The sequence below is a fragment of the Archocentrus centrarchus genome, chromosome 2 (assembly GCF_007364275.1).
Source record: "Archocentrus centrarchus isolate MPI-CPG fArcCen1 chromosome 2, fArcCen1, whole genome shotgun sequence".
Lineage (NCBI taxonomy): Eukaryota > Metazoa > Chordata > Actinopteri > Cichliformes > Cichlidae > Archocentrus > Archocentrus centrarchus.
The window spans coordinates 10,141,285-10,156,791 of record NC_044347.1 but is presented as its reverse complement, the minus strand read 5'-3'; the positions used below and the strand labels follow the sequence as shown (position 1 = coordinate 10,156,791).

At 40.4% G+C, this 15,507-nt stretch overlaps 1 protein-coding gene across 1 annotated transcript; it reads left to right on the top strand.

Annotated features, from left to right (window-relative positions):
* The first annotated feature begins 930 nt into the window (after positions 1–930).
* On the top strand, positions 931–14,676 carry LOC115794559 (desmoglein-4-like). The gene is made up of 12 exons (XM_030750135.1): positions 931–1,080; positions 3,353–3,472; positions 4,663–4,809; positions 5,286–5,427; positions 6,140–6,303; positions 6,470–6,604; positions 6,858–7,043; positions 9,575–9,915; positions 10,005–10,147; positions 10,249–10,470; positions 12,224–12,469; positions 13,624–14,676. The coding sequence occupies exons 1-12, from the start codon at positions 1,036–1,038 to the stop codon at positions 13,848–13,850; spliced, it is 2,118 nt and encodes a 705-aa protein (XP_030605995.1). The 5' UTR covers positions 931–1,035; the 3' UTR covers positions 13,851–14,676.
* The last annotated feature ends 831 nt before the right edge of the window (positions 14,677–15,507 follow it).

The window sequence follows — 15,507 nt, the reverse complement described above, 5'->3', positions numbered from 1 at the left end:
GAATTTGCGGAATATTGAGAAGCCACAAAAAGGAAAACACTGGAATATTCTGAAGTGACCTTCTTTGAGCTCTGATCTAATTTCTTTTGAACGAAGAAATTTTGATTTTCTTCTACAGATGCACAGATCAGCTGTTCCACACAGTTTTGCGGTTAACACTGTGCAAATGTTTGCAATAATGAAGCTCTCTTCTGCAATGCTGAGTAGCACCAGCGTCTCAGTTAGGATCTCAGACATTCCCAGGAATTTCTAACTGAAGAGTTCACATATATTAAAAGAACAAACAAAACAAAAACACTGATTTTTCTTCAGCCTCCTCTCATTTGTCTGAACTGCCGCAATGCTTTCAGAGAGAAAAAAAGACCCTGCGCCATATTATTTTTGCTAGTCCATCACCTGCTCCCTCACACTGCGTTTCTTTGTGAACCGCTGATGTTGGCAGGGAATCATTGAAATGAACTGACTGCATCTTTTTGAATTAGTGCACTGTTAGTACTTAAGGAAACTTCTACTCCAACTGACACATTCTTGCAAGAACATCATCAAGACAATGTGCAGTGCGGCACTTTCTGTTGCAAAACTGATACTGCGCCTTTTTGGCAAACTCGGACAGCAACTTTTTGATCCCAAAAGAGGGATTTATGGCTACGAGCCTAAATCCATTGACTTGCTGCCATGTGATTGGCTGATTTAATGTGTTTGCATTAATGAGTAGATGAATAGGTGTTTCTAATAAAGTAGCAAGTAACAAATAGGAATAACACTCTCCTCTACACACAGGTGTAAACAGCTGACCCCGCCTACAACCAATATATTAGCTTTGCTTGGACACGTGTGTGCAGGAGGCGTGTGATCTGACTAGGTGTTACCTGCTGCAAGGGCATGAACCGTGTGTGTGTGTGTGTGTGTGTGTGTGTGTGTGTGTGTGTTCTCTTCATTTAGCAGTGTCCTCATTTCTAACAGCGCAGTCATCCATGCAGGAAGGTGCGCTGCTGGGACTCTATCGGTTCACCTGATTTGGACTTCCCTCCAGTCATGATTCGAGTTTCTGCAGCAGTGTTTGTGCTGCTGCTGTTTGTGGTGAGTCTTCATTGACCGTCATCTCTCCCCGAGCTGCTGCAGACTGATGTGTATTTTTAATGCTCTTGTTTAGTCTCTGGAGCTTTTAGTAATATCTTTGACATGGACAGGTGAGGCAGGTCAGGACTATGAGGCTTCTTACAAAAAAAACAAAAAACAAGAAGAGTTCAACAGACCAGCTACAGCTTCATATTTATGTGTGTTTCCTTCGAGACTGAACAAAAAAGCGAAATGAACATGTAATTACTCCACTCTGATAACATATAGACTTTAATGAGGCTTCGCTCATGGGAGCTGTGTTACTAAATCATTTCCTATTAAACAGTATACTGAGCAGCACACAGGTGTAGCTACTTAAAGTTTAGCTATCTTGTTTGTTTTTTTTTCTTTTTTACTTATTAATTATGTAGCAACCAAATGTAGACAGGAGTTTCCCTAGAAACAAAAACAAACAAGTTTTATGCAAGACAAACAAGTGACAAAAATAGGCATTTTCTTTATCTGTGTTGTGATTCCGTGCAGTAAAATTAAAACAATTTAGCAGGAATAACTGACAATAATTTTATGCTTTTAAATGAAAGAGAGTTTGGATTAAAGTATGTGTGATGTGTAAGGGAATGATCGTCCAAGTCTGGACAAAGCCAGTTGATTTTTATAAGAATTAATTCAAGAAAAAAATGGAAAAGCTGCTCAAATATGATGTGACTGCAAGAGGCAATGACATGAAATGTTTATGGATCATTAAGTATCAGTTCATCACATGCCTCTCAGCATCAATCCAGATGAAGATAAATTTCTTAAAAATAAGATTTATGTGCTGTCATTAATATTCTAATGACAGTTTCAGCTGCTTTGGTGTTAAATTGTAAAAACCAGTGAAAACCAGCTCAAGTGGTTCTCTTCAGAGTTGAAACTTGTACAGGGTGTTTCTCTGAAAGTCATCCATACACATCTTATTTTGGATTAACCAATGAGCCTGTCTGAACCTGCTTTCTCAAAGTCTGCTGAGGCTGTAGGTGCACCCTCCAAATGCACCAGGAATACACCAATCAGAGAACATGCAAACATGCTTTCAATTCAAGCATTAAGCAAAAACATTAAAAACAAACACATTAAGCTTGCATGCCAACATTTAACTGCATTTAAAAAAAAAAAAAAAAAATTCTCTCTGTGCATCACGCCGGGCAACTGTCTCACATTACGTGCACAGAAACAGGTGAACAATGAGTGGCTTGGGGTGAATGGGGCATGCTGCATGCACACACCTGTGTGAGTCTTTGAGGTGCGCACCTGCTACTGAAAATCTCAGACCGATTCAGAAGAAGTAATGATAGTTTTTAGCGACCAAAACACAATCATGATCCGTCCATACATCAAACATGCTAACGTGTGAGAGAGAATCAGAACACACCTAACAGCACAAAAGCAACAACAACAGGTGAATAGAAACTATGCAGAAATCTCAGACAATATAAATACCATGACAGTGAGTCATCAGTGAATCAGAGCCGGTTGCGTGATTTTTATTTTTTTTAATAACTAAGTTCATTGTTGAAAACCTCTGCACCATCTGAGACACAGCCGTCTGCTTCTGCTGACCACAGCGTGGTTCCCCCTTTGGTCATGTTAAGAGGGTGTGCTAAACCCAAGCCAACATAGAATCACCACAACTGTGAACGTGTGCACAACTGCACAATAACACAATGGAAGTGCAACAGTGAATTTGGGATTTCTAGACAAATCCATGAAAAATAGCAAAACCTGCAGCATATGATCAGAATGAATGAGCTGCTCCTGCAGTACTTGTGATCACAGCCCAACCATGTTGGCTGTTTGTTGATCGCTTATGAAGCTCACAGCTGGATGTTAATGTCATGATGAAAAGTTTCAGAGTGAATCCTGAAAACATGCACATGGACTATCAGCAAAAAATAAGACCAGTTTTTCATGCTCTGCTATTAAACAGTCACCATAAATAAGAGTTGATCTGTTATTAAGTGTCAGGTGATGATCAAGCACCACTTGTCTTGCTTGTTCTGATGGAACACCACTGATTCAAACACTTACTGATTGTTAAACAAAGGTGAACACGTTCATGTCCCAACTTTTCTGAAAGACGTTGCTTCAAATTCAAAAGGAGCTTACCTAAGAATTAAAAAAAAAAAAAAAAAAGATTTCTTCCATGATGGGAGATACTTAATAAACCAACATTTAACTGCATGCAGCTGAGATCCTTTTAAGAAAGTCTTCATTTAAATCTGTTCTGTTACAGCTGCTGGCTGTGCTGAAGGCCGACCCTGGAGACAGATTGTTACGAAAACCAAGAAGGACCTATATACGTAGGATTCTGAAGGAAAATAAAGATTACACTGATCGAGAGTATATTGGCAGAGTAAGTTAATGTTCCCTAATTTACTTTATTTTTTCTGCTAACTTTAAAGCACAGAGAAGCAGGAAGCAGCTGATCACCGTAGTGAATGATCACCATGACGTGTATGAAGAAAATTACAATAATTCCTTTTGAAAGTTTGATTAGGTTGCCTTGTGAGTGAACTTGAAACCCTTGTTGTGTCATTTTTCAAAATGCAGACACACTGCAAGTGGTGAACAGATTTAATGAATACTTTTGCAAACACAGCAGGTCAGGATGTTGCAAAGAATAATGAAAACTCAAAACTTATTCTCTCAGTGTTAGGATCCACACTTTTCCTGAGGCAGGTTCTATAAAGATCCACAGCTTAATCAAATGTTCACAACTTTTTATTTTTTTCTCAAGGTTTGCTCACAGGTGAGTTTTCCAAAATTATTACTATTTTACTCATAGATAGATTGAGCTGAGTTCTCAGGTAAATCTATCCAAAACTCCACGTTACAAATTCTCTTTTTAGCTTGACTTATTGTAGTGAATCGAGTGAAAGAAAGATGAGCTCTAATTCACCACAGTGGCGCATTTCCAGAATTCGCTACAGGCTCAGCTCTCAGGTGACACGGACATGAAACAGGCTGGTCTCCAGAAGTGGCAGGCTGATGTATCAGGAACAGATCTGTGGCAAAGAGGACAGGCTATGACAATAAAGCAGTTTTGCAGGTGAGGACTCTTGAAAAACACAAGTTAAGGTGGCCTGAGCAGTACTACCAACTGAGTAGTTAAATAATCTGCCAATGAATAGCGAGGAGAGGTGGAGTTGAATAAGCCTAAGCAGAAATGTCCAGACCACCCTCTCCCCAGCCACCTCCTCCAGCTCTTCTACTAATGCATTCTCAAGCCAGCTGAGTGATATAACTCTCCAGCATGTCCTGCATTTTCCATGGGCCTCTTCCTGGTAGGACATGAACAAAACTCCTACACTAACAGGCACCCATGAAGGATCACAGCCACTTTCCTGAAACACCCTTTCCGTGGTCCTTTTTTGAGCCCCTCCTGAATGACTGAGCTCCTGACCCTATCTATAAGGGGTACCCAAAACACTGTATAGGGGAAGCTCATTTCAGCCACTTGTATCTGTGATGTATCTAATTGGTGCTGTTGTTGGTAGCACAGTTGTGCAGTGAAATGATCAGGTTTTCTGCTTTGTGTTTCAGGTTTACTTGTTTTATGAAAATGTTGTCGTCTCCCTGAAAGGCGTCGGGGCGGACCAGTATCCCTTCAATGTGTTTGTGATCGACCCTCATACTGGATACATCCGTGTGACCCAAGTTCTTGACAGGGAATTCATTAGTTTATACAGTGTGAGTGATTCTCTGCGATTATAGTTCGTTAGTGCATTCATATGTTAAATACTGAGATATTTAGAAACCATTTACTACATGGCTTCTTTTGCCACCACTTTATGTATAGCTGTCGAGTTTTATTTGCTACAACAATGTTTGACACAAACTGTCACCTGGACTCAAGCGTGAACTGATTAGATTTTGGTGGTGTCTCAAAAAGGTCAAAGGAGAAGTTCACTGTGACACCACAGCGTTCTGCAAACATATTTTCTGACCATTATTCAGCTCCATAACTCAGGAAGAGAGGGAGAGGCTGTGACCATATACCATCTTTAGTCTGATAGTTGGTTTCACTAATCTTTGAGGCTCACCTAAGCAACTCCTTTACAACTACACTGGTGGCAGACACATCACCTGCAAGCTGTTTCTGTTTTCTAGTTTATATTAAGACAACAACACTAGAATGGTTCTGTTTTTATCTTCTGCTGTTTCAGTTCACGATTGTTATTAGGTACACTAATGGTACCATTCTAGAAGAATGGGAAGGATTCAATTTCTGGATTGGCGATGAGAATGACAACGCTCCAGTGTTTGGGGATATTCAGCCTGGTGAAGTGGATGAGCTCAGTCCTGAAGGTCAGTGATACAAATCCCATCCTAACATGTAATGGAAATAAGATACAACATGATTTGTCATAGGGCGAGAGGCAGCCTGTTGCAGGGCTAACACAGAAAGACAGACAACATCCACACTCACATTCACACCTATGGTCAATTTAGAATCACCAATTAACCTAACCCCAGTAACTGCATGTCTTTGGACTGTTACTGTTAATACTTTTTGTAACAGCACTGACCAGCAGCAGCTGTCACAATTTGGTCAAACACTTATTTTTGATGACAATAAACGCTTGTGATTCTGATTCTGATTATAGCTCAAACAAATTCTGTGGTTCTGCATTTTCAGGGTGATTACGTTTTACAATGAACTGCTAAAGGTCACAGAGAGCCTGTGTGACGCAGATCACAGCATAAAAACATTTAGAGCGATCACTTAGAGGTTAATGCAGGGCGGCGTGTTAACACAACTCAGAGAGTGGATATTTATCTAAAATGTAAAGCATCTGAATTCTTATTGATTCATGTATATATTTGTTCAGTATATACAGTAAATAGTTTTATAGACTACTTAGACTGATACTATAATAGTATGCAACAGCTTGAAGCTCTAGTGGAAAAGTGTAAGTCACTGTTTTAAATCATATTGAACAACAAAATGGCAAGATTAACTTTTTGTGTGTTCCTGACACAGCATTTTATTATTGCCTTATTTCATGGTGTTTTTCAGGTACTTTTGTTATGAAAGTCACAGCAACTGATGCTGATGAACCAGGGAATTACAATTCTAAGATTGCCTACACCATCATAGATCAGAATCCACCCGATGACCGGTTCTACATTAACAGAGAAGATGGCTCCATCTATGCTAAGAAGCCTCTTCTGGAGAGAGAGGTATGAACTGTACCAACAGGGCTCAGCTGAGACTGTATTCATGATTGTAGTTTAACAGATTTTTAAATAACATTAGATAATATTATAGTATCAGTGTGTGCTGATGAGAAATGAGGAAAACCAGCTCAGTCCATTTCTTCAGTTGCTGTTATAATTCTCATTTCAGAAATGTGATCAGTATATTCTGACTGTAAGAGGCCAAGACCTAGATGGTAGACCAGGTGGAAACAGTGGAACTGCCAATGTCACCATAAACATCCGTGATGTGAACAACCACCTTCCCACTCTGGACAAAGAGCTGGTACTTCTCTTCCTTCTAGTTTTCCTATTAGCATTTTACACTGTATATTAGTTTTAATTATATTAGTGCAGGTAGAATACGGTATGTTTCCACAGGACTTTTCAGATGGTTTTGGTGCTCTAAAGAATAAAGAAATATTGATATGCAAAGCACAAACCGCACATGAAGTTAAAGGAGATCAAAACAAGAAAGTGCAGTTGACATAAATCTGGTGAACTGAATAATACTTTTCATTTTATGTGTTTCACTGCAGTATGAGGGAAGCATTGAGGAGAACTCGAAGGGTGTGGAGGTGATGAGGCTCCAAGCAGAGGACCTGGATCTGAAGGGCACAGATAACTGGGAAGCTGTGTTTGATATTGTCAGAGGCAATGAGGCCGGATATTTCAGCATTACAACAGACCCCAGCACCAACGAGGGCATCTTAATGCTCGACAAGGTACAACAGACTGAATATGGAAGACATTATTTTTATGTGCATTAAGTTATGTGTGTTTATCCGTGACAAAATGTGGTTTGATGTAGTTGTGATGCTTCAAACATAAGTACATACATAATGCATAATAGATATAAATTATAATTTATAATAATTTCACACTGTTATTAATAACACACTACTCCTCCTTGGTATGTTATTTATAAACATACATATAAATGGTCTAGTCTTGTGTAATAAGCACATATAATAATTTTCAATGACAGCAGTATGGATTTACTATTTCTAGTGTTACATCAATTACAAACAAGTTATTTAGGCGCTCTTAATGGTTCATGGTATCATTTAGAAAAGTGAAGGATTAAAAAAATATTTAGATGCACAATTACACATATACACTTCATGAAATTAGCTAATTGTTTGTGTTTTAAAAGAGTTTTTTTTAACTGCTTATTTCATATTGTAATTCATGATTATTTCAGGTGGTTACTTGTTAAGTGGTTTGTGTGACTTTATCTAAAGTCAGGACCATCTATACCTCACAAAGCATGTATATAAAACAATGAAAGGGCAGCACAGCCTCAAGACTCAAACAAGTCTCAGCTATCTTCACAACAGAAAAGGGAAACAGACAAAGCACAAAGTGATACAGAACATTTACCTGATGTTGGTTTGGAGTCAGTTGGATATCTTCAGTCTGACAAGTCAATGTCCATTCTGGTTTATCTCCAAAGTGCTTCTGAATTAAATGAAGAAGTCATTTGTTCGCTGCTGTGCTTGCACACAGGTGACTCAGTTAAACTGTAGAAAGTATGGATGGTCTCCTCCTCTGGCACAAAAACAAACTTAGAGCAGCTCCTCAGGATAAGGAGGTGATCAGGATCACAGGTAGCTCAACATCCCCTTCATTACAGAGAATTCCAAAGAAAATGGCATTTTGATGGAATCTCAAAACCTCTGCGTGTATATAAAATCAAGAAATACCAGTATTGGATCACCATAAGAGATATAAAATCAAAACTCTTCTCTAACACAGTAGAAAATAAATCAATCAATCTACAGAAACAGCATATTTGCAGACAGTCTCACACAGAGGATCCTACAGTTTTATATCAAGCACAACTTCTTTTAAGCTTTGACTTAATCATCAACCACGATCATAAAACATCAATTACATATAAAAAGAAGTTTTCTGTGTGATAATTGCTTCACTAAAAAGGCTGGGGTGTTGAGATTCCATCAAAATGCCATTTGCTTTGGAATTCTCCATGACAAAGGAGATGGTGAGCCACCCGTGATCCTGATCACCTTCTTACACCGAGGAGCTGCTCTGAGTTTTCATTGTTCCAGAGGAAGAAACCTTTCCCTTTTTTTCATCACTGACCTGAGTTCACCTGTGCAAAACCACAGCACCAAACAACTTGTTTAAATAAGGAACACTTTGGAGATGAACTATATACATTATTGGCAGAGGTGGCAAAAGTACTGACAGTCTGTACTTAAGTAGAAGTACTTGTGTTAAAAAATACTTTGGTAAAAGTACTGGTTCAACTTCTTTACTTAAAAGTAAAAAAGTACAGACTCTGAAATGTACTCAAAGTAAGAAAGTAAAAATAGCTCTTTGGAGGACGTTTCTACCTGCTATTTTTGTGTAAAGCTAACTGAACCTCATTATATATTATTGTAATAATATAAAATAATACATGAGAATAGAAACGTTATTCCAGTCTAAATTTTAAGTCTAATGAATGCACTCAGCTTGAATCTGTTCTGTAAGACAAAAACTGAAAGGGAATTTAAACACAGCTCTATTGTCTGTGTCCTCCATTGTAGAGGGTGACTGTGCCTCCACCTAAACACAAACATGAGGATACTCAGGGGCTACAGTGGGATTCAGAAGGTGGAGGAACCCTAAGATCAGCTGTAGTGGCTCTGCATGGGGTTGTGTGGATGAACTCAATTAAAAAAGATGTAACCCAGTATTTCACAGCTATCTGAGCTGATCTCCATCCCCTACACTGACAGCATACAGGCTGTAGAAATGTTGGATTCAGTGAATGAATCTCAGCATCAGCAGCTTTGATTCAAACTCATCTCTGCTGCACTGATGTAACCTGTAACTCTGACCATGAACACAGCCTCTGTGCACCAACACAGAGCTTTACTGTAAATACAGTACAACAAGCTGACCTGTCTATCATGCACTAAACTGCAGTATTTTCCATACAATCTTTGAATAACACAAAGTCAGCATACCTCAATTTGTATTCTACGGGGGGTCCTGGGTCTACCATGGGGAGGAGGCCGCGTGGTAGACCCAGGACATGCTGGGGAGATTATATCTTTCGGCTGGCCTGGGAGCACCTTGGGGTCCCTCCGGATGAGCTGGAGGAGGTGGCTGGGGAGAGGGAAACCTGGGGTTCTCTGCTTAGGCTCCTGCCCCCGCAACCCGGCACCGGATAAGTGGAAGAGAATGGATGGATGGATGGATGGATGGATGGATGATATTTCACTTTGTGTCTGCTTTTTCATAGCCTGTGGATTACGAGGATGTGAAGAACCTTGAATTGGGGTTAGCTGTAAGGAACAAGGCCCCACCATTTAATGGATCTGAGACATCTGGACGTGTTGGAGGCAGAGTAAATGAAACTGCTGCAGGACCTTTTCCTGGAGCATCATCGTGGCAATGGGGGGAAAAAAGCAAAATCTATCCAGTCAAAATCAGTGTGAAGAACCAGCCTGAGGGGCCACATTTTTACCCCAAAGTCAAAGCTATTCCCATCCCAGATGAAGGCACCTCCTTCAACATTACAGAGGTTATAGCTCGCTACCCTGCAATAGATGAAGACACTGGACAACTGGCTGCAAATGTCAGGTCACTGCATGCATTTGAAGCATGAACTACTATGTTATCTTCCCCTCTGTGTACAGTAATAACTGGTTTGTGGCCTATTTGTAATGTAGGTATGCCATAGGCTCAGACCCTGGCAGCTGGCTGACTATTGACCCAGAGACAGCTGAGATCAAACTCAACAAGATACCTGACAGGGACTCTCTACACCTGGTCAATGGGATATATATTGCTGAAGTACTCTGCATTACAGAAGGTACAGAATGGATGTACACATCTCTGAAGAAATGAAAAATCAAAGAATCTCAAAGGAAAATGATGAATTATGTGTTTATTATTCCTGTTGTTGCATCACAGACACACCTCCTAAAACAGCCACTGGCACCATAGCCATTGAGGTGGAAGATTTTAATGACCACTGCCCCATCCTGACCAGTGACATCTACACTATTTGCACCATAAAGGATGCTGTCATTGTGAATGCTGATGATGAGGATTCATATCCTAACGGACCTCCTTTTAAGTTTGAGATCACCCCAGAAGGCACTGAAGGAAAATGGCGCATGGAGCATCTCAATGGTGAGGAGATGACTTCCAGTAAAAGAGATGGAATACAGACACACGTGAAAATTTAGAATTTAATTTATTAATGTGTTTTATCTTCCACAATTTCTCTTTTTAAAAAAACGTGAATTCACGCGAGTCAGTTTCATAAATAAGGTTATGTTCTTACAGTGCCAGTAAGTCAGTCAGTCATCGGTGGGTTACCAGAAAGTTTAGAAACTTAAGTCAAGTCTTCAGTGGTGCTTGGATGGTGTTTGTGGTATTGTATCACTGTTCCTGTTCTGTTGTAATGCACAATAGCATTCATTTATGCTTTCAGCTTAATGAATGAGAGTTTCATTTAAGCTTTTTCATGTCCACTAGCTCATCTTGAGTCTTAGCTGAAATTTTAGTTAAACTACTAGTAGCACAGTCAAAACTTGTACCTATATTTTACAATTTAAACTGCTTAATAAATCTGTATTATCAGGGCAAGCACGAAAGCAGTGTTTGCCCAGTGAAAGTGAAAAACAGACATCAGCTGCATCAGTTGCTCCTTTGGGAGGAACCCCTGATTTTTGACCAGAGGACAGTCTACATAGCGTGCTAGACAAGCTGTTGCTGGCTCTGCCTCTAATGTTCAGGAAGACAGCTAACAGTGGTGCTCTTCCACTTTGGTGACCTCAGGATATTGTCTCTGCTTTTTGCAGATGACGTGGTTCTACTGGACTCATTACCTGAAAGTGAAGAGACAGGAATGAGAATTTTCCTACTGAGACCATGGTTCTCAGTAGGAAAAGGGTGGAGTGCCCTCTCCAGGTCAGGGATGAGTTGCTTCCCCAAGTGGAGGAATCTGGGAATCTTGGGGTCTTGTTCATGAGTGAGGGGAGAGGAGAGCAGGAGGTTGACAGACAGATTGGAACTGCATCTGCAGTGAAGTGGACACTGTACCAGTCTGTTGTAGTGAAGAGACTGAGTGCAGCATTAAAGCAACACTGTCAATTTACCAGTCGGTCTGCATACCTACCCTCACCCTTCTCCTTATATACAAAAATCTGTAACACTCAGGTTCCATTATATCTTAGAGACCTGTTAGTTATCATATCATATCCTGAACATTTGCTCCCAGAATGCACACTTATTTGTGATTTCAGGAGTTTCAAAAAGCAGAATGGGAGGCAGAGCTTGCAGCTATCAGGCCTGTTTCCTGTGGAGCCAGCCAATAGTTTAGGTTCAAGAGGCAGCCACTTCCTCTACTTTTAAGATTAGACTTCTCTTTGTGGTAAATCTTATAATTAGGGCTGAATCATGTGACCCTGAACCATCCATCCACTTAGTTGGGCTATTAACCCTTTAACTACCCTACCAAGAAAACAGCTTGGATTTTTTTTTGTATTCATTTGGTCTTTTCTCTCCTGCACTGTGTATTTTGACCTTATCTCTCTGTGCTCTCCTTCTTTCCCCTCAAACCCAACTAGTCATGGTAGATGGCTGTCCCTCCTTCAGCCTGGTTCTATTAAGGGCCTCTTCCTTTTGAAAGGGAGCTCTTCCTCCCCAACATCACCTTCACAGGGGATCATCTGATTGTTGGGTTTCTCTCTTATACTATAGGTTCTTTACTGTACAATATAAAACAGCTTGAAATGACTCTTCTTGTGGATTTGTACTGTATGAATAAAATTCAACTAAATTTAATTCAATTTTACTGAATCCATAATGGTATCATTTTAGGAGTAATACATATTAATTGTCTACATGTCTCACATTTCTGTTGTGTCATTTCTGACAGACACTGCAGCTATCTTGCGGGCTCAGGAGTACATGTGGCCTGCTATCTATGAGGTGGAAATAATGGTAAAAGATCAGCAGGGAAAGGCCTGTCCAGAACAACAAAAAATCCCGGTCCGAGTTTGTACCTGTGAGGACGGAGTCAGGTGTGGAAAACGAGGTGGCAACAATCAGCCAGTTAAAGGAGTGCACTTAGGACCTGCAGGCACCGGGATAATAGTACAGGCTGTGCTGCTGCTGTTGCTTTGTAAGTGTTACACAATTATTTTGGTTTATAATTTTGATCAGACAAAAGTCATTTCTGATGCTTCTATCCACAATCTCATTTGTTCAGTCACTACTCAGAGCCTGTGACCATAGGTGAGGATAGGTATATGAATGAATCGGTAAATCGACTGCATTGCTTTAATGCTCTACTCCAGGGGTGGGCAATTCCAGGCCTCGAGGGCCGGTGTCCTGCAGGTTTTAGATGTGTACCTGATCCAACACACCTGAATCAAATGGCTGAATTACCTCCTCAGTATGCAGTCAAGTTCTCCAGAGTCCTGCTAATGACTTCTATATGTGATTCAGGTGTGTTGGATCAGGAACACATCTAAAACATGCAGGACACCGGCCCTCGAGGCCTGGAGTTGCCCACCCCTACTCTACTCAGTCATTAACACTCAGACTGGTAGAGCTGCATCCACATCACTGCAGATGCAGTTCCAATCTGTCTGTCAACCTCCTGCTCTCCTCTACCCTCACTCACGAAGAAGACCCCGAGATTCCCAAATTCCTCCACTTGGAGAAGCAACTCACCCCTGACCTGGAGAGGGCACTCCACCCTTTTCTGACTGAGAACCATGGTCTCAGACTTGGAGGTGCTAATTCTCATTCCTGTCACTTCACTCTCAGTAGCCTAATGAGGCGAACAGATCCACATCATCTGCATAAAGCAGAGCTTTGTGCAGAAGCTTCTGAGGCCACCAAAGTGGAAGACGACCACTTGGCTGGAAATCATTGACAAAGGGCAGCCTGGGAGAAGACAAGCAATGTGGTAGCAAAGAAAGTGGGAGACCCGACCAGGGGGACAAGCCCCTCCACCAATATAAAGATGGGGATTCATCAATGGGAGATTACACAAACTAATAACATTACTGTTGCACCACCAAACCAGCTACTAATCTTACACACTCTGCAGTCACTGTTCACTACACCCACTCCTGTTAAATAATTCCTTTAATTAATTACACTTAATCACATCAGCTCTTTGTAAGAACTGAAATGGACCCAAAACTTAAAGAAGTCACTAGTATTGGACTCATTGTATGAGTCTTACAGACTGTGACATACTGCATCTCCTCTGAAGAATAAGTGCAGCACATTTTGAAGCTCTGAATCAAACTTGTTCTTTTACAGGTGTTCCTCTGGTGCTGCTCTCCTGCCAATGTAAATGTGCTTCGAGGGACGTGCCCCCTGCAAATAATGTGAGGTTTAAAAAGCGTTTAGCAAAGAACGTAGAATACAACAACCTTCATGCGTCTAGAGAAGGTCTGAGTCCTGGGAGCAATCTGCTGAGAAGTGGCAAAGGCTCAAAAGATGTCCAACAGAAACAACTGTATGTAGGAGACATTGTTACTGTATGAGGATGTGCGCTCCTCTGCTGGCTCTGTGGGCTGAGTCAGACAATGACCTCCAATTGGATTAAAGTTGAAGATTCTTGCAGAGGTGTGCAGAGCCAATGAGTGAGCACATAAATTACAATAAAATAGATAAATCCCTTCCAACAGCAAATGATACCTCCTGTCATAGTCCCTAGTTGTGGTCCTTGAGTCCTGTTTTTAATTCTTCTATAATGTGTTGAAGTATTTTAAGCTTTGGTTGTTCTTTGTGGTATTTTTGTATTATTATTTTTATTGTTTCATTATTCTCACTCTAGTGGTTTCTAGTGATAACTTTTCTTTTTTGTGATACGAGTAGTGTTGCTCCCTGTATGTCTTGTCCTGATTGCTTGCACCTGTGTCTGGCTCGTTGTGTTTACCTTTTCAGTACTGTAAAGTTTTCAGTAACTTGTGTTACCTTCTTGATGTTTACTTTTGGGACTTATTATCAGGAGTTAAAGTTTGCTTTTCCATTTCATTCCCTGCTTTTTACATCCTGCATTTTGGGTCCCTGAAAACTTCTAAGTTCTTCTAAGAGAGCCCTAATGCCTAGAGACTTTTGCTCTGAGCACTCAACAAAAGTCTTAGGGATGGTGCATTATTGTCATGGAAGAAACCATTTCCTTCAGGATAGAAATCATTCATCACAGGGTAAAGGCAATCATTCAAATCAATTCACTGATTTGCAGTCGCCCTTTAAATAAGTTTACTTTGAACATTTTAAAGAATAAAGAGTAATTGAAAGATATAATCATTCAACTGTACAAATACCCAGTATATTAGTGTTCTGTGTATTTATATGGATGTGTGTACAAATTCACACACACCCATATAAACTACATTTGTGTTTGGTGAATTATTTGTTATAACAATGATTCTTGGCAATAAATCTTACACCATTGGAAAGCCTGTTTATTTCCCCTTAAATGGTGTCACATTTGTAAGAAAAAGGCATTTGTGTGTTGAGTTGCAGTTATGTGAGTTTTACCAGTGAAAAGATCGACAAATCTTCTCTGCCGATGCAACAATTAAGTGTTAAGTTCAGTCAGGCGAATGTGTGATTTCAAAAATAATTTATTAGTGTGTTCTTGAAAATCTACCCGGTTAACTCTTCTGATTGCCCATTTTTGAAGTATACATAATTGTTGAAGCGCACTTTTGTATGTGTGACCTCCCAGCTTTAGTTGTCATGGCGTGTGTGTGGCAGGCAGGATTGGACCCCAGGATGCAGACTCATAAAACAGGACTTAGAGGATTTATTGGGAAAACATAACAGGAACCAGAACACAGCTAGGCAGGGGCTGGACAGATGCCAAAACTAAACTAAAGTAACTACAGAGAAGGAACATACACAACGAGGGAACACTGAAGACGACGCGACAAGAAACAGATGAACACTGAGGGCTTAAATAAATACACAGCAGGTAATCAGGGCAAGAGGAAACAGCAGGGAGCAACAGGTGAAGCAAATGAAACTAATAACAGGGGTTAGCAAAACTAGACACAAAGCACAGGGAACACAAGACTGTCAAAATAATACAGGAAGTGACTAACCAAGGTGCACGCAGACTACATACGGGGAACTGGCACACAGACACGGGGCAGAGACGCAGACTAGTCACAACACTAGGAATAACTCAAC